Source organism: Tachysurus vachellii, chromosome 3 (genome assembly GCF_030014155.1).
Source record: "Tachysurus vachellii isolate PV-2020 chromosome 3, HZAU_Pvac_v1, whole genome shotgun sequence".
Lineage (NCBI taxonomy): Eukaryota > Metazoa > Chordata > Actinopteri > Siluriformes > Bagridae > Tachysurus > Tachysurus vachellii.
In genome coordinates this window covers 14,624,451-14,650,342 of record NC_083462.1, presented here as the reverse complement: position 1 = coordinate 14,650,342, position 25,892 = coordinate 14,624,451, and the positions used below count along the sequence as shown (strand labels likewise).

General features: G+C 40.2%; 2 protein-coding genes across 8 annotated transcripts in view; both read left to right on the top strand.

Moving 5' to 3' along the window:
- The window catches only part of ubap2l (ubiquitin associated protein 2-like), a 34,319-nt gene extending 25,189 nt beyond the window's left edge, over window positions 1–9,130 (top strand). For 3 of the 5 annotated variants that reach the window (XM_060865892.1, XM_060865890.1, XM_060865893.1), the window contains exons 20-29: window positions 1,161–1,494; window positions 1,844–1,932; window positions 2,058–2,111; window positions 2,703–2,784; window positions 3,693–3,913; window positions 4,182–4,287; window positions 5,197–5,346; window positions 6,739–6,806; window positions 6,894–7,094; window positions 7,882–9,130. In XM_060865892.1, coding sequence (XP_060721875.1) covers window positions 1,161–1,494; window positions 1,844–1,932; window positions 2,058–2,111; window positions 2,703–2,784; window positions 3,693–3,913; window positions 4,182–4,287; window positions 5,197–5,346; window positions 6,739–6,806; window positions 6,894–7,094; window positions 7,882–7,977 — 1,401 coding nt within the window. In that variant the 3' untranslated portion in view covers window positions 7,978–9,130. The remainder of the gene's footprint in view (window positions 1–1,160; window positions 1,495–1,843; window positions 1,933–2,057; window positions 2,112–2,702; window positions 2,785–3,692; window positions 3,914–4,181; window positions 4,288–5,196; window positions 5,347–6,738; window positions 6,807–6,893; window positions 7,095–7,881) is intronic. The other 2 variants (XM_060865894.1, XM_060865895.1) reach the window with 2 other exon arrangements.
- Window positions 9,131–11,196: 2,066 nt separating this feature from the next.
- On the top strand, window positions 11,197–21,992 carry hax1 (HCLS1 associated protein X-1). 3 transcript variants are annotated; one of them, XM_060865889.1, is made up of 7 exons: window positions 11,197–11,345; window positions 15,121–15,329; window positions 18,445–18,665; window positions 18,820–18,880; window positions 20,386–20,507; window positions 21,230–21,347; window positions 21,574–21,992. In XM_060865889.1, the coding sequence occupies exons 1-7, from the start codon at window positions 11,275–11,277 to the stop codon at window positions 21,648–21,650; spliced, it is 879 nt and encodes a 292-aa protein (XP_060721872.1). In that variant the 5' UTR covers window positions 11,197–11,274; the 3' UTR covers window positions 21,651–21,992. The 3 variants fall into 3 exon arrangements, with proteins under 3 accessions (XP_060721872.1, XP_060721870.1, XP_060721871.1); XM_060865887.1 differs by lacking the exons at window positions 11,197–11,345; window positions 18,445–18,665; window positions 18,820–18,880; ... (1 more) ...; window positions 21,230–21,347; window positions 21,574–21,992 and adding an exon at window positions 16,021–18,231 and having other exon boundaries at window positions 15,189–15,329; XM_060865888.1 differs by lacking the exons at window positions 11,197–11,345; window positions 15,121–15,329; window positions 18,445–18,665; ... (2 more) ...; window positions 21,230–21,347; window positions 21,574–21,992 and adding exons at window positions 15,347–15,791; window positions 16,021–18,231.
- Window positions 21,993–25,892: the final 3,900 nt, after the last annotated feature.

Genomic DNA, 25,892 nt, shown 5'->3' with positions numbered 1-25,892 from the left:
TGAATGCTTTTGGAAAATTTATGAATATTCTGTTGAATGGTGCAAAATCTGTAGTTTTAGATGCTCACTGCAGTCATTGAAAGTTTTGACACGCTGTACAGGGTTGTTTTTTTTTGTCGTATTGGCAAACAGTTAGTCAAGTTGTGCTGAGATTATGATTTCATTTCATTTATATGATTTGAAACCACTTTATAAGAAACACCTGCTGATTTGTTTACATTTACAGCATTTGGCAGACACCGTTATCCAGAGCAACGTACAAAAGTCTCTCGTTGGATACATTAACTCTGGTTCACTAGGTTACATACTTAAGATACTATGAGTCTAAAACAGTTTATTTATTTATTTTATATACATAACAAACAGGGAGGAAGTGCTAGTTGAAGTGTTTCATGAATGAGTAGGTCTTCAACCGTCGTTTGAAGATAGCCAGTGACTCAGCTGTCTGGACCTCTAGGGGAAGTTCATTCACCACCTTGGTGTCGGAATAAAAAAGTCTTGTAGTATACTTACCTCTTACCCTGAGAGATGGTGGGACCAGTCGAGCAGTGCTGGTAGCTCTGAGGGTGTGAGGTGCAGTGTGAGGAGTGATGAGGTTTGAGGTAAGAGGGAGCTGGTCTGTTTTTGGCTTTGTAGTCAAGCATCAGTGTTTTGAATCTGATGCGTGCAGCTACCGGAAGCCAGTGGAGGGATCGCAGCAGTGGGGAGGTGTGCGAGAACTTAGGCAGGTTGAAAACAAGCAGTGCAGTTGCATTTTAGATCATTTGCAGAGGACGAATCGTGGTCATAGGTAGACCTGCCAGCAGTGAGGGAGCCGATTGTGTAGCCGATTGTGTAGCAATGTAGAAAATCAGCAACATCAAGAACCGAGATCACGTTTAACCCCCCACCCCCCGCCATTCTGATGGATGATGTGAACATTAACCGAAGCTTGTCGTGTGTGTTTTATGCGCTGCAATGTTGATTTTAGATAGCACACACACCTAACAGTATCTCACTGTCCTAGTTTATATAACCTCACTAAATTTTACTACAGTTAGATACATGGCTATTCCAGTTAAAGTTAAAGGTTCTCTTCTAAGCAATGATCTATTTTTTAGTTTGCACTCACATTATTTTTCTTTTTTGTGCCCCAAATTATCTCCCCATTTTTATTTCAGCACCCGAATGTGGATGGAGACTCAAGCTTGCACTCGTCTTCCTTCTCCTCGGTCTCTGCAGTGGCCTCCACCATTCCCCCTTCATCCACAGTCTCCTCCTCTTCATCCTCGGTACCCATCTCCCATAATCCTGTTCCTCCTTCCTCTTCCACGGTCAGTGCTGCCTCTGCACAGATAAGTCTGGGGCCAGTCAGTAGTCTGGCTATGGGCTTGAACAGTGCAGGTGGAGTTGCCTCTATTGTCCCTCTGACTGCTGCAGCTGCTGCATCTTCGTCAGTGGCCTCCGCTTCAGCCATACCATCATCTGCTTCATCACGCAGCACGGCTGCCTCAGGTATGACACAAATCTAAAATCTACTTACAGATTGTCATTTAAATCTTATCATTTAAAACATTATATACTTGTCTGTCTTTAGAACAATCTAATGTTTATTTAAAATAGCCCTTTTGCTCAGTAGTTACATTACCTGGAAGTCTGCTGGGTTAAAATCAGCTGCTTTTGGCACAAAGTACAGGTGGCTCTTGTACTAGTACACACTGGTTAATCAGCAACCTGTATTTTTCCAATGCCGTAAAGGTTTTTCCCCTCCTGTTAAGAGACAGTTTTACCCGCCATCTCCCTGCAGTCTCCTTTCACTCACACATTGTAGCATTGTAACGCTTGTGCGCTTATTGTTGTGCAGGGAAAGCGCCTCCAAACCTGCCTCCTGGAGTGCCTCCTCTCCTGCCCAACCCCTACATCATGGCTCCTGGTCTGCTTCATGCCTACCCGGTGAGAATTTTCTACTGTACACACGTTTCATTATTTTTCCATACATTTTTTTCTTAATTGCTCATCTTAGCTTTAACCTGTGAATTGAGTATAACCCATGTTCTAATGTCTGGTCTGAATCCAAGCCCCAGGTGTATGGCTATGACGATCTGCAGATGCTCCAGACAAGAATACCACTGGTAAGCTCAACAGCAATTCATCTTACCTCAGTGTCAGGAACGTGTAGTGGTGTCAGCAGTGTGAACCATAACGGCACCCAGTGTTTTTTCACTTTGGTCATAGAGGCTTTTACTACTTCCTCACAGCAGGCACCTGAGCACAGGTTCACCGACAAGGCCTGCAGCTAAACAACAAACCCCACAGCTATGTCCTCATCTCAGCAATAAGGGCATGAGCCTAAAGTCCTTGTTCACACCTGGTATTAATGTGTCCCATCGTACCTGTACCCCTCATGAACAGAACAGGGCATGAAGGTGTCTTAAAGATGCCATGTGATCCAGTCACAGGTGTTAGTACTCATATAGCCCGTATAGCATTTGTCGTGTGAACACAGAAGTGCCTCAGCAGTGAAGTACCACTTAATCAGCTGTTTGGAAATTATGCTGTTAATTATTAGGCTGTTGTATAAGCAGTGTGCTCTTACAGCTCTTATAACATCATGTGAAACCCTGCATGGCTACGTGGCTTCTAAAGCAGGTCATTACACTACAATAGGATTGTTTCTGTGAGTATGATCGTTTCTAAGCTGCTGCTTCTTCCTTTCTGTGTAGGATTACTATAGCATTCCATTTGCGACCCCAACAACAGCACTGACGGGCAGAGACGGCGGTTTGACCAGCAACCCTTATTCTGGTGAGACTCGTTCACTGTAATGGCACTGATTCACTCAGTGACAAATAATCTGACACAAGGCAATAAACATCACGTGTTTGTAGCAACTCAAACATACACCACAGTATTAGTGCGCTAATCACGGTTCCTATGGTAACTGAACGTGGATGGTTCAAACAAATTCAATATTGAAACTTAAATGTTGCCTAGAAATTCTTAAAAATGTAAAATAAACCCACTGAAAGTGTGAAGACACAAGTAGAGTGTTACAGCAGAGGATTGTCCAAATGACCCCAAATAATGGATTTTGTGCAACTCAGACATTTCATCGCAGTAACATGTGGCCCATAAGTGACTCAAAGTCTCCACACTTTGTATTTGTGGAGGACAAAGCATCCAGAACATTCCTGTGTGATTTGATGCAGTGACGTTAAACACATTGCCTTTCTCCACCTTCATGGTTCCCCATAACTGGGTCTCAAATTTCATCTTTCTCAGCCTTTTCAGGTTTTTTTTTAAACTAACTAATATAAAAACCAGTTAGTGTTTAGTCCAGAATACACACACGTGATTAGATACACAATACTAGTTTAACAGAGATGGATACACAGTGGAATGGCTTTTTGTTGTTGAGCTGCTGCACTAGTGCAGTGTGTCAGGATGGAGAAAAGACGAAAATATTGTGTACTATTCAGTTAAATGTGGCTTGTTTAAAGGCAACTATCAGTAATTTGTAAAACAACTTAATTTAGCAAAAGAGGAAACCTTTCACAACCTTCAATACATTGAGGGGAAACATCTGAAGTGTCAGATCAAGAAAAAAAAGCTCATTGTGTCTAGAATCTCTTCTTTGTCTAAAGAACTATAATATCTTATTAACGCAGGGTTGCTCTACATTTGTTTAATTTTTTCCTCATTTTGGTCTGTAGCTGGTGATCTAACAAAGTTTGGTCGTGGGGACACTTCATCTCCTTCTCCGGCCACCACGCTGGCTCAGGCCCAGCAGAGTCAGACCCAAACTCACCACACCACGCAGCAGCCCTTCCTGAACCCCGCTCTGCCCCCCGGCTACAGCTACACCAGTCTGCCGTACTACACGGGCGTGCCCGGCCTGCCCAACACTTTCCAGTACGGCCCTGCTATGTTCCCGGTGAGAGTCACTCATCTCTTTCTTGATGACATACAAAACACTTTAAAAGCATCCAGATAAACCCAACATTTAGATTCATTAACTTCTAACATAATCCCTTATATTGTTATTAAGTACTGATGAATAGGAGGTGGCAGCGAGCCATCAAGATGCAGAAAGTCAGGCATTATCGAGTATGGAAGGATTGTAATCAGGATCAGAATGTGGCTAGTGAACAACAGGAGTTGGTAGTGTTGTTGAAAATGATGGACTTTGTGTTTTTACTCAGGTAGCAGCTACGTCCTCCAAACAGCACGGGGTGAATGTCGGCGTCAACGCTTCAGCCACAGCCTTCCAGCAGGCTAGTGGATACGGATCCCATGGATACAGCACTGGTGAGATATTCACTTGCGTGTCACGTTGTATATTCACATTGTGTCCTCACCCACATGATCCAAATGCATGGAGGACTTTGACACGTTGCCTTTAACAGGGTTGTGATCGAGAACAAGTCACTGTGTCTTTCAGGAGTTGTGTAGTTATGGGATTGTCACAGATTGCACCAGTCCTTCCTCACCCACAGGACGTGTGTCGAGTGTCCAGTAAACTCACCTTCTTCCACATTTTAAATGTGACTCTCCTGCCGGTTTTCTCAAATAAGCTTTTTTTTTTTTTTTTTTTCCCCCCCTTTCTTTTTCCATAGCATCTGTAATTCACCATTGTGGTTTCTCAGACGCTGTCTGTCCGTGTGTGTGTATGTCCTGTCTGTCTGTCTGTGTAAAGGACAAAGAAGATAAAGTCTGTGATGCTACATTAGACTTGTCTAGGTCAGGTGTTTGGCTCCAGGTTTATGAGGTTCAGTGAGCTGTTTGCTAGCAGTGACGTTGGGGTGATCGGGTCAGGCATGGGCTCGCGTTCAGGTGGTGGGATGTCACATGCTTATTCATTCGCTTTCTGCGTATTCACCAGTCCACAGGCTTTCACTTGTCTTTCTAACTTGCTGTTGACGCTTCATAACTACTCACTCTGATCTGCTGTATTTGTTTTTTTTTTTTTTGTCCCTTTTACGTCCACATCTTGCTCACTTTTTTGCTCTTTACGTTCAATTTTCTGCTCCCCCCACAGCTCAACACTCTCTGATTATAACCCCTTTGCTTCTCTAACACAGCATTTCTGCTTGCTGCTTTCTTTTACTGTCTGTTCTTCCTCCTCCTCCTCCTCCTCCTCCTTCCTTTTTCTGTGCCCTTGCCTGGTGTGTGTTTCTAATGCTATGGGGCTGTGGCTGTGTGTGTGCCCGTTTGCAGGCTATGAGGATTTGGGCCAGGCTTCAGCAGGGAGCGGGGATTTCTGTAAGGGCGGCTACGGCAATGCTGTGGCTGCTGCTGCTGCTGCCGCTGCTGCCGCTGCTTCTGCTCAAAACAAACCAGCCAGCTCAGTCACCGCGCCCGGAGTGGGTGAGTGCACATGCACGCCAAGCGCCTCACTCTCTCTCCCTCCCTCCCTCCCTCCCTCTGTCTTTCTCCCGTGTCAATTTGTCTATCTCTCTCTCTCTCTTCTTTCTCCCCCGTCTTCCTCTTGTCTGTCTCTCTCTCTGTCCTTTTCTCTGAGTTTTTCCCCTGTATTTTTCTGTCACTAACCTCTGACTAAACTCTGAGCGATGACATGCCCACCCCAGCGTTAGTTTCTCCTTTTATAGCATTTGCTAACACGAAAATCAGAGTGATGTTTGCCTTTATCTACACGTGCTCCTGATTGGAACATCAGCGGTCTTCATAAGGCTTTAAATTGTGTTTAAGTGGAGCTGGATCAGTGATGGAGATGAGGAGCAGGTGTCGCTGCTCCAGCTCACTTTAAATCATGGTGATATGCCCAGTCTCATCTCCTGAGAAATGATGCTTACATCAGAATTCTCTCCTAGCTGTACTCTGCTTATTGTCTTTGTGTAGTGTAATGATTTGATTTATTTCTGCAAACAGGTAATATGCTGATGTTTATGATTTGAGCTCTGAATGTAAGCCAAGAGCTATTTTAGTTTCTCAGATATTTCTCAGTTTGTGTGAGTGTCTGAGGTGTCCCTGAACATCACCTACAGATTTATACATGCATATGTTCTTTAAACACTTCATGACAGCAGGCTCGGTTGCTTGACTCTACTGTGCGTCACACCAGGTTGGTGCTGATGTTTTTTTAGCCTGTGACTCAAACATATCCGCTGTCCTGACTGTGGGATCAGCTTGTTCAAGACCACAGGAATTCCTGTCACAAATGGAGCTGTAATTACACTGTATGGATAAAAAGTATGTGCACCCCGACCATCAACCCCATATGTGGTTCTTCCCGATGATGTTCCTACAAAGTCTGAAACACACAATTTTACAGAATGTCTGTGTGCTGTTACATTATAATTCCCATTCACTGGAGCTCAGAGACTCAGAAACCCGATTCCATCATGACAATGTCCCTGTACACAAAGCACAGAGCTCCATGAAGACATGGTGTGTGAAGGTTGGAGTGAAGAACTTGAGTGTCCTGCACTGAGCCATGACTCTGACTCAACACCACTGAACACCTTTGTGATGAACTGGAACAGCTAAGGGAGGATAAATGATGCACAACAAGCACGTATAGGTGTGATGGTCAGGTGTACACATGCTTTATAATGTGTCTTATACAGGCCAAATAAGCAGCTGCTGTGAAGATTATTTCCTTCATGTCTTTTTTTTTTTTCTTTAAACAGTTGTCTGTTGCACGTTCTCTCCTGACCTGAAGATTTTTATAAACTCTTTTGTTGGTTGGTTTTGTTCCTGTATGAAGAGTAACGGTTGTGTTGTCTGCCTTTCCATCAGGAGTCTCTGTGACATCCAGCAACACGGGTGTCCCTGACATTTCAGGGTCTGTTTACACAAAGACACAGGTGAGCACTGATCCTAAAATCCTTTATATGATATGACTGTTTATATGAGAGAATTGTTTATTTTCTGTGCTCTGTGTGTGTTTGTAGTCCTTTGAGAAGCAGGGTTACCATGCAGCAGCAGCAGCACCAGGAGCTTCGTTCAGTGTGCCATCAGCACTGGGCAGCGGCGGCCCCATCAACCCCCCGGCTGCAGCACCGTATGCCCCGGCGCCTTTCATGCACATCCTCACTCCTCATCAGCAGGCCCACTCACAGATGCTGCACCACCACCTACAGCAGGACACCCAGGTGAGCAGCAGCCAATCAGCACACGTCATCTGCTTCATTCTTAGTATATAAATAAGTGAGAAAAATGCTTGCATGATTTTGCAGGTTTTATATAAACTGTGTTTTGCAGATTAGCAGCTTTACCTTTCTGAGCTAGCTACATTTCTCTATTACTGTAGATGTTTATCTGATCGTTTGGATTTGTCACTTACACAGATCATCTTTAACTTTAAAGTTAAAATTTTACTAAAATTATAAATTTTACTTGACATTACAACGGCACCTGTCAAGGCATTGGAAATATTTGGCAGCAAGCGAAGAGTCAGTTCTCAGAGAAATGAGCAAGCTTAAGATCTGGATAACTTTGACAAGAGCCAGATTGTGATGGTCAGAGTATCTCCAAAACAGCAGGTATTATGGGGTGTTCACAGTATGCAGTGATTAGTACCAAACAAAACAGTTCCAAGGAAAAACAACCAGTAAACCAGTGACACAAGACATGAAGGCTAGACTGTGGTCTGAAGAGCTGCACTGAAAAATGATATTACTCCTGACTTTCTTATTTATTGATCTGTTAGACACTCAGATGTGATCACTGGTGAATCCTAACACAAAACGCTTGCACAGATGTGACTTTTTTCATCTCATGCGAGATCTTGTACTAAAGCTTCCCAGCCTTACACACTGCAGAGATTTCCCTGTGTGTGTTAGGGTCAGGAAACACTATACAGTATACATTTTAAACATCTACCCCTGCTGTATTGCTAAAAACCTCATTGACCTGTCTGTCTATCCCCTTTTTCCTCAGGCCGGCTCCGGACAGCGAAGTCAGAACGCTTCCATTCAACAGAAGTCCCAGATCAACAAGTCTACTTACAACAGCTACAACTGGGGAGGCAATTAACTTTCACGGTTTCCAATCTGGTGTCCAAAAAAAAAAAAAGAGGCTGAAATTAGGGGACCCTTCTCTTCCACTTTAAATCATCTGCGGCGCTGTTCTTTCGCTTCTCCCTGTCCGTTTGCCCTACAGTACTCCTCCATAGCCGTGGTGGTACTCCACTAAAGCGGTAGTTGTGTATGTGTGTGTCGGTGGAATGGAGGGGTGACGACTGGAGAGGGAGAAAGGGGAAACTCACAGCCAGGCATAGTGTTTGCAGTTTGTATTGAGTTTCATCTCTCCTTTCATTCTGTCATTATGTATGTAACATAGAGCTATTTTCTAAACGAGTTTTTTGTAACTGGTGGAAGAGAAGTTGGGATCATGGCTTGGCAGGTAGTCTCCTGCCCCTACTTGCACCCTGCTTGATTTAAACCCAAAAAATATATATCAAAGTTATACACGAGGGCACAAAGATATGAGAGATGTTCCAGGTGTGTGGGAATGTGAGTTTTCTAGAAACCCCTTTGTTTCTCATGCTTAATTTGAGAGTCTGTGTTGTGTGTAAATGGACTCCATTTTGTTTGAACCCTTTCAATCATCCTAAGATTATTGTACAGGCTTTGCAAATGAAGAGGACGCTGTTCACATTCACGCATATCCATCTTCTTTATATTATGCATAAGGTTTTTTTTTTTCCCCTTTCTCTCTCTTTCCCCATGGAAGAGGGGGGTGTTTATGCTTAACTTGGCACGACCTTTGAGGTATCACCGTCTGTCTGCTCTTACTGGAGAGCTTGCCGTATACGTACATCACCTCGTAAGTGTGTCCTCCTCAGACATTATATGTGGCAATGTTCTGCTCCCTTTCCCATATTTTATTGATTTTCTGTTAATTAGAAAAGTATGAATGGATAGATTTGTATTATCAGTTTCCTTATATTTTTTTTTGTCAGTGGCTCTTTCTTTTTGTACTGTGCGTTTTAAAAGGAAAAAAATAAATGGATAAATTTGTCCTGTACATACATATACATATATATAAAAACACAAGTACTGTAGTCCACATTTGTTCGATGGCTTTCCCTTCCTCAATTCTTTACACATAGACCTAACGTTTGTTTCATATTTTTTTTTATTTTGTAATATATATAAATATTAAGTAAATAAACAAGAAAAAGACATTTTCATCATTTTGGATGTGAATGTCTTTTTTAAGAAAATAATTGTGGATGTCCTGTGCCTTCTGTGTGTTTGTCTAAACTGCAAAGATGAGGGATGATGGAACATCAGCTGAAATGTGTGGAGGTCTTGGAAAAAACAGTCATGTGTCTGTGGCTGGAATATTTTGATAAAACCCATTTACTTTAAGGAACCGTATATAAATATATTAACTAGATGTGTTAATTGTATACAAAAATATTTCACAATTTCAGAATGATGTGTAAATCTTATTTTTAAGCCCTTTGGCGTTGGATGCTAGCCTGTAAAGCCATGTTGGTTAGGAGTTAGTTTAATGCCAGTTAATTCTGTGGTGAAAAGTCTGTCTAAAATCCTTGTGTTTAAGTGGTGTTTCCTTAGTGAACCGATCCCACTTTGATCATCACTTTGTGCTTTAACAAAACTTTAAAGATTCCCATTTCCCATTGTAAACTCACAACTAGAAGACTTATTTTGTGTCACTAATGTGTCAACTGGTTGTTGGAGACCTAATTACTTCTAATCTATAATTGTTGGTTCATTTTATAATAAATAAAATACATTAAACATATAATACCTGTTGGGTGAGATGGACCCTGAGTGGGTGATTTCACCATGTGAAACAAAAGTATGTGCACCCCATGACCACCAAACCCATATGTCGTTCTTCCCCAAATTGTTGCTACAAAGTTGGATCACATTTGTATTCATGCAGTCCAAAAAGTCATGGACCAGTGAGAACATGTTGAGCAAAATCTGCAAAAATATGTGCAATATTACACTCACCGTTTCCTGCCTTTTCTGCCACCCTGTAGTAAGGGCCTGCACTGGAAACTGCACTCGCATCAAGCAGAAAAGTTTGTGCATCCTTGAAAATCACATCCTTATTTGGTTCTTCTCCACTCTGTTACTACAAAGTAGGAAACAATTGTCTTGACCTGTGATGTTATAATTTCCCTTTACTGGAGCTCAGAGACTCGAACCCTGTTCCATCATGACAATGTCCCTGTACACAAAGCACAGAGCTCCATGAAGACATTGGAAGGTTGGAGTGAAGAACTCGAGTGTCCTGCATTGAGCCCTGACTCCGACTCAACACCACTGAACACCTAGTGGAAAACCTTCCCAGAAGAGTGGAGCTGCTTATGCCAGGAACGGGGGAATAAATCCATGGTAATAATGGTGTGTTCTGATTCGGATGTCCAACAGTGATGTGACGCTTAAGTGTTTACTATTTTCGGTCTTCAAATTGAGTTGCAATTCAAAAACCAGTATTCTGTTGTCCGTAAGTGTCATCATATGTGGTTTTGTTAACAGCTTGATATTTGGTCTACTTTATTAAAAGTAACACAGTATGATGTTTTTTTTTTCATTATGTGAAGACACTGATATTAAATGACAATAGCTTGCTGTAGGCAGTAAATAAGAGGTTATGTTTCTAGCCTCATCCCTGAATGTAGGAGTGAGATGTTTGTGTTGTGGAGGTGCATCAGGTCTCCACAGACACAGTGTTTATATGTAGAGTTTTATAATAAGACATTAGTTAAAGCTGCATGATGGACCTGTGTGTTTGTGTTCTTTTGGTTTGCTGGTAAAGGGGAAGCATTAAAAGTCATTTAATAATGGTACTTTTATTCAGTGAACAGAGCTTTATTATGTGTATTAAATTGAAATTATTACGGCTGTTTTGCCAACAACACAGAACCACTTTCTGTGGCGCTGAATTCAATAAATTCGTTATTGTCGAACTCGGAATGACGTCGTGTTCGAGGACGCCTCCATGTTTGTGTTGGTGTTGGCATGAAGCTAACTGACGAGTCGGACCGGTCCACTTCCTGACGTGGGCAGGCTGTACCGTGTGCATTCTGCGTACGGATGTATACTTATGTGGATGGAAAGTTTAGTGTTTCTAACTGTTTATTAAAACTATTGAACTGTTTTTAGCTTTCAGACTAACTGCCTTAAAGTTTTAATTTATAGTCTAATAGAGAAATCCCAGCCGACTTCCCCCCATACATACGCAGGATTGTCGGTTCCGCGGTGACGTCATCACGCTGGTCTCGTGCGTCGGCGTGTCACTGTGCACCTTATGGCTGTTCGGTGACGGTTCACTTGTGTTTAACAATAAATGAGTGTATTTGATCTGTTTCGTGGATTTTTTGGGGTTCCAGGGGGCCGCAGCCGTGGCGGTGACCAGAGGTGAGTCACATTAGATATTACAGCAATATTTTAGTGTTTATAAATCAACTGCTTCAGTCTGCGGATTGGATTTAAAGAGGAAATTGTTTGTTACTTAGAAAGTTAACGAACTATTAATTAATAAGCTAAAGAATGATTTCTTTCTGGAGTCATTTTACTTTTTACATTTTATTTTATTTGTATAAAAGTCTTCAACCTCTGAGTTCAGTGACATCAAATCAACATGGTAGATTACAGCAGTACAGTCAACACAGTAATACAGTCAACACAGTAATACAGTCAACACAGTCAACACAGTAATACAGTCAACACAGTAATACAGTAAATACAGTCAACACAGTAATACAGTAAACACAGTAATACAGTCAACACAGTAATACAGTCAACACAGTAATACAGTAAATACAGTCAACACAGTAATACAGTAAATACAGTCAACACAGTAATACAGTCAACACAGTAATACAGTCAACACAGTAATACAGTAATACAGTCAACACAGTAATACAGTCAACACAGTAATACAGTAAATACAGTCAACACAGTAATACAGTCAACACAGTAATACAGTAAAAACAGTCAACACAGTAATACAGTCAACACAGTAATACAGTAAATACAGTCAACACAGTAATACAGTCAACACAGTAATACAGTCAACACAGTAATACAGTAAATACAGTCAACACAGTAATACAGTCAACACAGTAATACAGTAAATACAGTCAACACAGTAATACAGTCAACACAGTAATACAGTAAACAGTAATACAGTAAATACAGTCAACACAGTAATACAGTCAACACAGTAATACAGTCAACACAGTAATACAGTAAATACAGTCAACACAGTAATACAGTCAACACAGTAATACAGTAAATACAGTCAACACAGTAATACAGTCAACACAGTAATACAGTAAATACAGTCAACACAGTAATACAGTCAACACAGTCAACACAGTAATACAGTCAACACAGTAATACAGTCAACACAGTAATACAGTCAACACAGTAATACAGTCAACACAGTCAACACAGTAATACAGTCAACACAGTAATACAGTCAACACAGTAATACAGTAAATACAGTCAACACAGTAATACAGTCAACACAGTAATACAGTAAATACAGTCAACACAGTAATACAGTCAACACAGTCAACACAGTAATACAGTCAACACAGTAATACAGTCAACACAGTAATACAGTAAATACAGTCAACACAGTAATACAGTCAACACAGTAAATACAGTCAACACAGTAATACAGTCAACACAGTAAATACAGTCAACACAGTAATACAGTCAACACAGTAATACAGTAAACAGTAATACAGTCAACACAGTAATACAGTAAATACAGTCAACACAGTAATACAGTAAATACAGTCAACACAGTAATACAGTCAACACAGTAATACAGTAAATACAGTAAATACAGTCAACACAGTAATACAGTCAACACAGTAATACAGTAAATACAGTCAACACAGTAATACAGTAAATACAGTCAACACAGTAATACAGTCAACACAGTCAACACAGTAATACAGTAAATACAGTCAACACAGTAATACAGTCAACACAGTCAACACAGTAATACAGTAAACACAGTAATACAGTCAACACAGTAATACAGTAAATACAGTCAACACAGTAATACAGTCAACACAGTAATACAGTAAATACAGTCAACACAGTAATACAGTCAACACAGTAATACAGTAAATACAGTCAACACAGTAATACAGTAAATACAGTCAACACAGTAATACAGTAAATACAGTCAACACAGTAATACAGTCAACACAGTAATACAGTAAACAGTCAATACAGTAAATACAGTAAACACAGTCAATACAGTAAACACAGTAATACAGTCAATACAGTAATACAGTAAACACAGTCAACACAGTAATACAGTAAACAAAGGCAACACAGTAATACAGTCAACACAGTAATACAGTAAACACAGTAATACAGTCAACACAGTAATACAGTAAATACAGTCAACACAGTAATACAGTCAACACAGTAATACAGTAATACAGTCAACACAGTAAACACAGTCAACACAGTAATACAGTAATACAGTAAATACAGTCAACACAGTAATACAGTCAACACAGTAATACAGTCAACACAGTAAATACAGTCAACACAGTAATACAGTCAACACAGTAATACAGTAAATACAGTCAACACAGTAATACAGTCAACACAGTAATACAGTAAATACAGTCAACACAGTAATACAGTCAACACAGTAATACAGTAAACACAGTAATACAGTCAACACAGTAATACAGTAAATACAGTCAACACAGTAATACAGTCAACACAGTAATACAGTAATACAGTCAACACAGTAATACAGTAAACACAGTCAACACAGTAATACAGTAAATACAGTCAACACAGTAATACAGTAAATACAGTCAACACAGTAATACAGTAAATACAGTCAACACAGTAATACAGTAAATACAGTCAACACAGTAATACAGTCAACACAGTAATACAGTAAACAGTAAATACAGTAAATACAGTAAACACAGTCAATACAGTAAACACAGTAATACAGTCAATACAGTAATACAGTAAACACAGTCAACACAGTAATACAGTAAACAAAGGCAACACAGTAATACAGTCAACACAGTAATACAGTAAACACAGTAATACAGTCAACACAGTAATACAGTAAATACAGTCAACACAGTAATACAGTCAACACAGTAATACAGTAATACAGTCAACACAGTAATACAGTAAACACAGTCAACACAGTAATACAGTAAATACAGTCAACACAGTAATACAGTAAATACAGTCAACACAGTAATACAGTAAATACAGTCAACACAGTAATACAGTAAATACAGTCAACACAGTAATACAGTCAACACAGTAATACAGTAAACAGTAAATACAGTAAACACAGTCAATACAGTAAACACAGTAATACAGTCAATACAGTAATACAGTAAACACAGTCAACACAGTAATACAGTCAACACAGTAATACAGTAAACAAAGGCAACACAGTAATACAGTCAACACAGTAATGCAGTAAACAGTCAACACAGTAAATACAGTAATACAGTCAACACAGTAATACAGTAAACAAAGGCAACACAGTAATACAGTCAACACAGTAATACAGTCAACACAGTAATGCAGTAAACAGTCAACACAGTAAATACAGTCAATACAGTAATACAGTAATACAGTCAATACAGTAATATAGTCAACACAGTAATTCAGTCAACACAGTCAACACAGTAATACAGTAAACACAGTCAACACAGCAGCGCAGTAAACACTGCAGCACAGAAATACAGTCAACACAGCAGCACAGTAAACACAGTAATGCAGTTAACACAGAAGCACAGGAAACACAGTAATACAGTAAACACACACGTTACCTCTGCCTCAGGTTCTAGGTGTTGAAAGTCGTCTTTCACGTGAAACGGAGCTAAACCTTTCATGGTACAACACAATACTACAAAAACACATTTGACCTGTATTACCATAGTATTACTCATTGAGTTCATTTATTGATAAATATACCCTCGGACAGCTGCCCCAGCAGGTTCCATCATAATAGTTCCCTGGGTTGCGTATGTATGTGTGGGGTGGAGCTATCAAAACAGGGGTGAGACCCATTTGGGTTAGGGGCATATTTGTTTAGGTGATTTCAAATGTCAACATTGGCTTTCAGAGATTGTGCATAGCACCTTTAAGGATAACTTTATTCTTCTTTTGTCAGGGAGCCCTTCTTTGAGTGGTTGACTCATGAAGACGATGATGATGACGATGAAGTGGAGGATGGATTTCATCACGATTACTTTGACGATGGGCTCAGGTTCGATTTCAGCTTTGGGCCAAACAGAATGCGCATCCAGGAGCCACAGATATTTGAGCAAATATTCCAGGAAATGGAGGACATGTTTGCCAGTTTAGGCTCCTTCAGACATGGTATGCTTCATCTTTTCAGCTGTTACATTCTTTTCAGCTCTTACATTAGGTTTTGTTTTATCTATCTCAGGTAGTTTTTTTTGACAGTTTCTCCATACTACGTAATGTAGTAAACATACTAAGTGTTAAGAGTGTTTTTCCCTCATCATAGCACACTGTTCTTGCTTTAGCTTCTCTGAAATCTGTAGTTTTACAGTTTCCTTTCACTGGAGCTCAGAGACACAAACCCTGTTCCATCATGACAACGTCCCTGTACACAAAGCACAGAGCTCCATGAAGACATGGTGTGTGAAGGTTGGAGTGAAGAACTCGAGTGTCCTGCACTGAGCCCTGACTCTGACTCAACACCACTGAACACCTTTGTGATGAACTGGAACACAGACTGAACCCTAGACCTCCTCACTCTTACATCATCAGTGTCTGATCTCACTGATGTTGTATATAACTGGACAAAATGAAAAGGTAAGGGGAAAACCTAGGAGCAGAGATGAGAGAGAAAACAAGCTTACTTAACTCCAGATGGATCCTTATGGCCAGAAACAATTAAGCACATGAGATATGCTGCTCTGAGTCATACTGATGTAATTTAGTGAGCATTCCTTTGATTGGAAGCACGTTCAAGAACCATGTCCAGTGTTACACATCAACCAATGACAGACCAGCAGTTTAACAAAGAGTGGTGTCTCAACAGATATCCTCATGGGAGACTTCACTCCCATGGTTATTAGTGACAGCACTGTTATGAAGAGGTGATGGGAGGACTTGGCCACACAGGCAAGAATGATGAGACACTCATGCTGGGAAATGCTCAAAATCATGGAATTCCTGTTTCTAAATTCCCCCTTGCTCTGAATTAAGAAATACAACTCATCTGGCTAGTGTGAAGCTTCAGCAATTTTGTTGTTTATCCTCTTAGATACAGTTTTACTCCCTAATTCTGTTCTGTCTTTCTCTATCTTTTAAGTTTCTTCACAGTTCAGCTAAGAAGGGTTTTGTTCAGTTTTCCACAGTTGAAGGTCAATTACATGTCAACTACATGCTCATTAAGGCAGGATCTTTTATCTGGGACATCCAGGAACATCCAGGAACTAACTACTTGTACAAACAGCATTTTTAAGTTTGTACCAATGATTTATAAATATTTATTTCAACACATTATTCTGACTGATACAGTCCAGGAGGGTGAATACTTTCGCAAACCACTGCAATGTGAATGCAGCATTACATTCAACACAGCTCCAGATCTTCATAAACACCTTTCTAAGGACTACAGATCTGCAGATCTGATGCCCACAGAAATGAATATCCTGAATTGAGCAGATGTGGTATTAACATTTGTCCTGGTCAGTGGGCGTGGCTATTTAAATTTATGTTTCAGTCCCTGGTGTTTCTTTTGAGAATGGAATTTAAATATAAATAGTTTATGACTTTTTATTTAATTTTTAATAACAAAAGAAGCCTGAGAAATGTTAAATGGTGCAACATTAACATCCCGAAGAAACCCCAGCCCGCCTGCCTCAACGACTCCCGCCCTGTAGCTCTGACCTCAGTAGTGATGAAGTGCTTCGAGAGACTGGTTAGAGACTTCATCACTGCATCACTACCAGACACACTGGATCTACTACAGTTCGCATACCGCCAGAACCGCTCTACTGAGGACGCCATTGCTCATCTTCTCCACACCACAATGAGCCACCTGGACTGCAGGAAAGGGAATTATGCAAAAATGCTGTTTGTGGACAACGGCTCAGTGTTTAACACCATAATTCCCTCCACGCTCACCTCTAAGTTGGAGGTCCTAGGACTCAGCCTGCCGCTGTGTCAATGGATCTCCAACTTCCTGACAGACAGACCACAAGCCGTACGGGTGGGCAAACACACCTCATCCACATTCACCCCCAGCACTGGAGCTCCCCAGAGTTGTGTTCTGAGCCCCCTGCTGTATTCACTGTACATGTATGACTGTGTGGCCACTTCCAACTCCACCACCATTATCAAGTTTGCTGACGACACTATTGTGGTGGGCCTGATCTCCAACAACGACGAGACGGCCTACCTACAGGAGACTAAAAACCTGGAGAGATGGTGGCAGGAGAACAATCTTCTCCTGAACTTCAGCAAGACTAAGGAGTTGATAGTGGACTTCAGCACAAAGCAGGAGCGGTCATACCAACCGCTAAATATCATCGGGACCCCAGTGGAGAGAGTGAACAGTTTCCGGTACCTAGGTTTTCACATCACACAGGACCTGTCTTGGTCCTGTCACATCAACACCCTGGTGAAGGAGGCCCAGCAGCATCTGTACCACCTGAGACGCTTAAGGGACTTCAAACTACCTTCTCAGGTGCTAGAGACTTTCTACACCTGCACCATTGACAGCGTCCTGACGGGTAGCATCACTTCCTGGTTCAGAAACAGCACCATGCAGGACAGGCGAGCCCTCCAGAGGGTGGTGCGGTCAGCTGAATGTACCATCTACACCGAGCTCCCTGACCTGCAGGACATCTACAGCACGCGGTGCCGTACCAGGTCCAGGAAGATTGTAAAGGATCTCAGCCATCCCAGCAATGGACTCTTTTCTTTGTTGCGTTCAGGGAAACGCTTCCACTCCTTGAAAGCAAACACAGAGAGAATGAGGAGATGCTTCTTCCCGCAGGCCATTCGCAGTCTAAATCAGGAAACATCCAGGATCTAGGATCTAGTACTGGACCTCTCCCTCCATCTTCACAGTTTTTCTGCACACCTTTTTTGCACTGACACTTTAACTCTGGACTGTGACTTTAACTCTGGACTGTCCACTTTATACACACCATACTGCACATGGACACTTTAAGGACAATCATTAAAAACCATACACATTTATGTATATTTATATACATTATTTTTCCACATATATTTTCACATTTTATATAATTTTTATATAGTTTATACTTTTTTATTAATCTATCTCATTTTGGTTTTGGTTTATTTTTTATCCTAAATTGCATTCCTTTTTATGCTTATATACCAGACAGATGCAAAGAGCATTTCACTGCATGTTGTACCCTGTATGTATGTGACAATGTATAATGTTTGATTTGAACATTAGAGGGAAAAACTTGTTTTTTTCCCACAGATTTGCCCAGTATAGAGGCTCCACCTCAGAGGAGACCAGCAGATGAAGGCAGCAGGAGAGCAGGAAGACGTGAGAACTCTCTCAGAGACTTTATGTTGAAGCACCCAGACGATTCTGCCCATAATTCTCATTCTGTAGCACCAAGAGATGTGTATCCTTCATCCCCTGGTGGCCCAAGTGTACCTAGGGGCCCGTTCCATCACTGGACGCCATTTTCCAGGGTGAGACTTGTACAATCTTATCTAAGATGACAAAAGCACTTTTTTCCAGAGAGTCAGGAAGAGAAGGAAGGGCTGTTGGTCATATGATTTCTATTACAATAAAAGAAATAAGGATGTTAATGTTTATTCAAATTAAAGTTGTGGGTTATTTCAGTATAGGGACGTTTGGAGTGATGGAACAAGACCAAAGGAGGAAGAAAAGAAAGTGGACGGAGGTGAGACTTTTTCCCACAGGGATCATCATTTGATTAAATAATTAACTCTTTAAGACATTTATGACAGTAAAACTCCTTAAAAGGTAAGAGATGAAAAATCACACACATCACTCATCACCCTCCCCCCCACCAGCACCACCACTCATCTCACACAAACACACACACCTTGCCCCACACACATCACACACACACACACACACACCTCTCACACCACAAACACACTCACCACAGATGTTACATATCTGAACAAAACATCAAAACACTCACATTGAGGTTAAATTAATTAAATTATTGTTCAGCTCATTTTTATAATGAAAAAAACAAAGCTGTGTCTGTGATTTTTGTTTACGTGTGAGTTGTGAGTGCCTCAGATGATGTTTACAGATGGTTTAGTTTTGTTTCTTGTATATTTAATCTCTCTAACCTTCTCTCTATTATAAACTTTGAGTTGATACGTGAGAATTAAAATGACCGTATTAAAGAGAGAAAGATCAGAATCAGGTTTATTGGCCAAGTGACACTCAAAAGTACAGACATAAATAACACTATACATTTAGGTTGGACTATACAAGACAAAAACAGACAAGACAGACGATTTGATACAATATAGAGTACGAGTATTAAATATGAATACAGAATATATGACAGATCAGTTATGTACATAAAGTGTGAGAAGTGCACGGTAGTGCAAATAACACTATTGTGCATTATTGTGCTTTTTGTACAGTATACAGCAGCAGTAGTGTGTGTAACGTATACGGATGATGTGATGACTGACAGTTCTGATAATGCAGTACTTATAGATATGAAGCAGGGAATATAATTATGGTGAGTTGATTGTCTGGGGAAAGATACTGTTCCTGTGTCTGAGCTGAAAGAGGTTGTGTCCAGGGTGTGAGGGGTCAGTAGTGATTTTTCCTGCCCAGTTTCTGGTTCTTGTATCGTACAAGTCCTGGGGAGTGGGCAGGACCAATTATTATAAAACCAATTATTTTTTCTGCTGTTTTTATTGTGCATTGCAGTTTGTTTCTGTCCTGTTTTGTTGCTGCTCCAAACCAGATGGTGATGGATGTGAACAGGACAGATTCAATGACTGCAGTGTAGAACAGAATCAACAGCTCTTGTGGCAGACCATACTTCCTTAATTGATGTAGAAAGTAAATCCTCTGCTGGGCCTTATTAAGAAAGCAGTTTATGTTGGACTCCCATTTCAGGTCTTGGGAAATGGTAGTGCTCAGAAACCTGAAGGACTTCACAGATAACACCGGGCTGTTTATGTTGATATTTTTCAGTTTGCACATTTTTCCACTGTACATACAACTGTCTATATTATATATGTGTTCGTGTCTTGTCAGTGTCATTCTGTTACACTGTGGAGCTTCTGTACTAAAACAAATTCCTCGTATGTGGAAACATACCTGGTAATAAAGATCTTTCTGATTCTGATATTTGGAGCTTCTCTTTTCTCTGCTTACATTTTTTCCTGCCTCCTTTTTCCCCCTCAGATCTAGACTCTCAGGTGTCTTCAGGGGGACTGGACCACATCTTAACCCCAGCTCCCTCCCAGCCAAACACACGATCCTCCTTTAAGTCTGTAACAGTTACCAAAGTAGTTAAACCTGATGGGGTGAGTGATCCTGATCTCTTTTCTCATGTGAGCTCAGTCACCACATTGTGTTTTCACCACACACAGTTTAATCCTCGATTCTGATTGGTCAGTAGGTGTGTGTCTGTAACATGAATGCTAGGTTTACATTAATTCAGTAATTCACCCATAATAAGTTGTTGATTGTCTAGACAGGAAGGCTTCACATAATCTAAGACTAATAAATGGATTTGGAAAGCAAAGAAAAAACATTAAATTGTATGACGTTTTTTATTAATAAATTAAACATTTTATTTGTTGTAAAATTGCTGTTGTATGAGCAGAAGAACGCAATGTGGACTGAGCTGAGATATGAAAATAAACCACTTCAGAGATATTTTTATATAACTGTCTGGAGTGTGTTATTGCTCACGTAATTGTCAATGAACGTTGAGAATTTCTCTTAGATGTACCATAAATGTGTGTCTGTCTGTCTCTGTGTGTGTCTGTGTGTCTGTCTGTGTGTATGTGTCTGTCTGTCTGTGTGTGTGTCTGTGTGTGTGTGTCTGTCTGTGTGTGTCTGTGTGTGTGTCTGTGTGTGTCTGTGTTTGTCTGTCTGTCTGTCTGTGTGTGTCTGTGTGTTTCTGTGTTTGTGTGTCTTTCTGTGTTTGTATGTCTGTCTGTGGGTGTCTGTCTGTGTTTGTGTGTCTGTCTGTGTGTCTGTGTCTGTTTGTGTGTGTGTTTGTGTGTGTGTGTGTGTACAGACAGTAGAAGAGAGACGTACAGTGAGGGATGGCCTGGGTAATGAGGAGACCACAGTGATCCGCTCAGGAGGCCCTGGTGCTCAAGAAGCTCCACATGATGCTGCTTCTCCTTCAGCAGGTCTGCTGCTCAAAACACTGCTCTCAAAACGGCTGCAGACACTTCACAAGCTGCATGAGCCGGGAATAATATTCAATAATATTTCATTATATCTTTAATCAACAGTCTCATTAGAGTTTATTCTTTAAGATGATTATTATATATATTATATTTAAACTAGGAATAATCTCCAATATTTTATATGCTTTTTTTTTTTTCAGATTTTAAATTGTGCTTCATGTTTCAGGTGCTCCAGAGCCTTTCTCTGACATGCAAGATGACTTCTCCATCTTCTCCAAGTTCTTTGGTGGCTTCAGAAGATGAACAGAGATACAACAGAGAATTCCGAAGATGAGACACAGAAATAAAAGCAGTGACATTGAGATACATGTGGCTTTTTTTCTTAAGAACAGCTGACAGAATAAATGAATTAACACATAAAGTAATGGGCACACCTGTGTGTGTGGGTGTGTCTCCATTGTATTATTTTATCATTTAAATATATTTTATATAGAGTATTCAGTGTTTGTGTGGAAAGTATTTAAGCTTAATTTTCAGGATCCAAATAAAGGTTATTATGTGATTATACACTGTATGGGGTCATGTGGCCTCACTCACTGTACTGCAGCATAGATGAAGGGAATAAATTCCATCCACCAGACAGCACTTCACACCCATGTTTGTTTCTTTCCCAAACTGTTACTATGCTATTTTACATATTTATCATTTCTTGTGTGAATTTGTATTCTATCAAATCATCAAATTCAAAACAAGATGATTAAAGTTAAAATAACAGAATCAGCATAAATATCTGAAGTGCAAGTGATTATTGAACTTCAGCTATATATTGATACTTAATGAACTGGATAATCTCAAATGTATGATGTTCAAAAAGTTTAGGAAGTTCACAAACTCATCAAACCCATCACGTGTTTATATTTTTAAAAAGATGTGCTGCACCACCATTCTGTTATAAGGTTGTACACTTCCTGAGGGTTTCGGAAATGATGAGAGCAAATCATGAGAAGGCTTGCAAAGAAAAAAGTGGGCTTAGAATTGGCTGTTAGGAAAAGGTATAAAACAGCGCATATTGACTGTTATTTCTTGCTTCCATGGAATTAAATGGAATCAGTTTCAGAATAAAGTCTTATTTTGGCATCACAACCCTAGAATTTCAGAATCTTCTTCATTGAATTTATTACTTTTGCTGGTAATTGGCCAGAACACAACCCCTGTTCCATCGTGACAACGTCCCTGTACATAAAGCACAGATGAAGACATGGTGTGTGAAGGTTGGAATGAAGAACTCGAATGTCCTGCAGTGAGGCTTGTCTCTGACTCAACCTCACTGCTTCATTCATGGTCACAATTAACCCAAGTGCAATGTTTATAAGGCTGTATGTCACCTACAAAACCCCTTAACAGTCAAACACATGCATAAGGATTTATAAAGCAGTTTAATCACCGCTGATGTCACCTTTACATACTGACTGCAGCTTTAGTTACTCAGTCACATGATGGTGAGAATGTAAAGAAACATCTCAAACATTAAAAACCAAACACACATCTAATTTAGAGCTCACAGAAAATGTATGAGAGTGAAAAATATGTACAAATATAAAGAACTGTCAAAGTATCATCATAATACAACACAATCCTGTTAAAACTAGTGTAAAACATTTCAGACAGAATCGAATGTAAAGCTACGACATTGGAAGGTGTTTGCTGTCAGTCTCTCAACAACAGGGAGCTGCGAGAAGTGTTAGAAAAGAGAGAGATGTAAAGAGATCCTCATTTCATGAATCCAGAAGAAATACATTTAACTGGTTCAGTCAATCATCACCAGTGACACACACACCCCACTCAACACTCACCCCACACACACCACTTAAAAGTAAAGTTTTAATGTTAACCATTGTTAGCACGCTCTCTATATTTCCAACATTTCCTCATACTTTACTTTACTGAAATCCGAACGGACGTTTATCAGGTGACATTTATCATGAACAGCCTACATTTATTTCTACTTACATAGTACTGAAGAAAATGACAGAATATTTACTAAATATTGAAATACTAATTCAAATCCGGGGGGCACGGTGGCTTAGTGGTTAGCACGTTCGCCTCACACCTCCAGGGTCGGGGTTTGATTCCCGCCTCCACCTTGTGTGTGTGGAGTTTGCATGTTCTCCCCGTGCCTCGGGGGTTTCCTCTGGGTACTCCGGTTTCCTCCCCCGGTCCAAAGACATGCATGGTAGGTTGATTGGCATCTCTGGAAAATTGTCCGTAGTGTGTGATTGCGTGAGTGAATGAGAGTGTGTGTGCCCTGCAATGGGTTGGCACTCTGTCCAGGGTGTATCCTGCCTTGGTGCCCGATGACGCCTGAGATAGGCACAGGCTTCCCGAGGTAGTTCGGATAAGCGGTATAAGATGAATGAATGAATGAATAATTCAAATCCAGAATGAACATGAGCTGAGCCTAAAGTTTCTAGCATTAACACGTGTAAAGGGTAAAGAGAGTAAAGTGTCTGTATTCCGGGAAGATTTTCTTGTATTTGTCAGAAGTTTTGTGATGTAATGTTAGTGACTTTAAAAGCACAAAGCTTCTTAAAAGCGAGTGATTTAAGATCAAATTTGTTGAAATTAATCACCAAAATAACAGTTGTAATGACTGAGGCTCACTGATGCTTTGTGTTTTGTCATAATGACACTAATAATATTTCAGTCTTATCACTATGCTCCCTCTTCTTGCTTCTTTTCCCCCCAGCAGCACAGGCAGCTTCTCTGCATTACTCCAGCTCTGAAACCCAGTGATGATGTCTCCTAATGACTGGAAGTAAAGTTGCTGTATTTCTGTATATTTGTTGCAGTGGGTTAGAAGATGCAGCTCTGTCTCTGTAGCTCTGAGGTCACATTGTGAGCGCAGTCAGTCCTCTCTACAGCTCCAGGTTTGTTTGTATCGGCCCTGTTCTACAGCCAGCCTGTGCTCTCTCTTAGCCTGCGTTTACTCAGGGTCTTCCTCAGTGTCGGGGTGCTTAGGTAGGTTGCCACAGCAAATTGTTGATTTAGGGCCAGATAGGTTTTGAGTTTTGTTTGAGATTTAGTCAGTTCTGTCCAATAATTGATGTATTTTAGTTTCTTTTTTTGTTATAACCCACATTGGTCCAGAGACTGTAGTGTTTTGGTGAGGTCAGAGTAGGATGGGTTAGTAAGCCTCAGGATAAGGAGACAGAGGAGGTCTTTTGGTGGTTGACTGTCAGGGCACAGGTCTGACAGAACTTTTCATGCAGAGATAGATGCTGTTGTAGTCCATCTCTGGTGAGGGACAACAGAACCATATCATCTGCATGTAGAAAACACTTGATCTCCGTGTCCAGAGTGAGGCCGGGGGCTGGGGATGTTTCTGTGCATTTGGTAATGTAAATGTTAAACAGTGTGGGACTTGAGATGCATCCCTGTCTCACTCCATCTTCCTGGATGAATCTTTCTGTTTGTTTTGTGACAATTTTGATGGAGCATTTGCTATTTGTGTACATTGATGTGATCAGGTCATAGCATGTCCCCCAAAGGCACTTTCATTTAAGAATAGTCTCTTGTACCAGATCGAATCAAAGGCTTATTGGAAGTAAAAAAAACGTGTAAATTTGATATTACTTTTGTGTACATATTTGTCAATAAGGGTCTGTAGCGTAAAAATAGGGTCAGATGTGTGGAATTTAGGTAGGAATCTTTTGCTTAAGATACTGTGCTATGTAAAGAAGTCTATAATTCTGGAATTTATGATGCTGCAGAAAACTTTCCCCAGCCTACTGTTCTGAGGGTCTAATTTATCTCCATTTAAAAAACTGGGGCTTATGAGTCCTTGGTTCCAGATCTCAGGGAAGTGACCTACACTGAGAATTATGTTGAATAGTTTTAGTGTGGCCCATGTGAATTTATAATTTGTGTGTTTGAGTGTTTCCTTAAAAATTCCGTCAGGTCCACCGACTTTCTTGGGTTTTAATTCTCTTTGGGTAATAATTCTGTTTAGGATTGATGGTTCTTTTTCTTTTGTGTTTTTTGTTAAAGGCTCCTAATATGTTTTACTCAAACATCTCCATCTTGAAAGGTTAAATTCTGTTATTTTTTTTTTATTATTTAATACATTCAAATTTTCCCAAAACTTGTTTTAGTTAATTGATTCTTTAATGAAGTGGATTTGGTTTTGGATATGCTGCTTCTTTTTCTTTTGGAGTATTTGTTTATACTCTTTTAATGTCTCACAATATAGAAGGCATATGTCCTGGTTTTCTGGTGCTTTGTGTTTTTGACTGGATATGTGTCTTAGTGTTTTCCTTTTATTTCTGCAGTCCAGATCGAACCATTTTTCTTGTTTATTATATTTGTGTTCAGTTTTGAGTGGGCAAGTTGGACAGTTGGGCCACATTATAAGAAATAGAAGTGAGATGTTTTGTAGCCAGATTTACTTCTTTATTGTGTATATGAATAATCAAGAAAAGTTTAGGCAGAGCTAAATTTCTTTTTATTGATGTATTTTTTTTGTATTCATTTAGTCTGCTTTGGTCC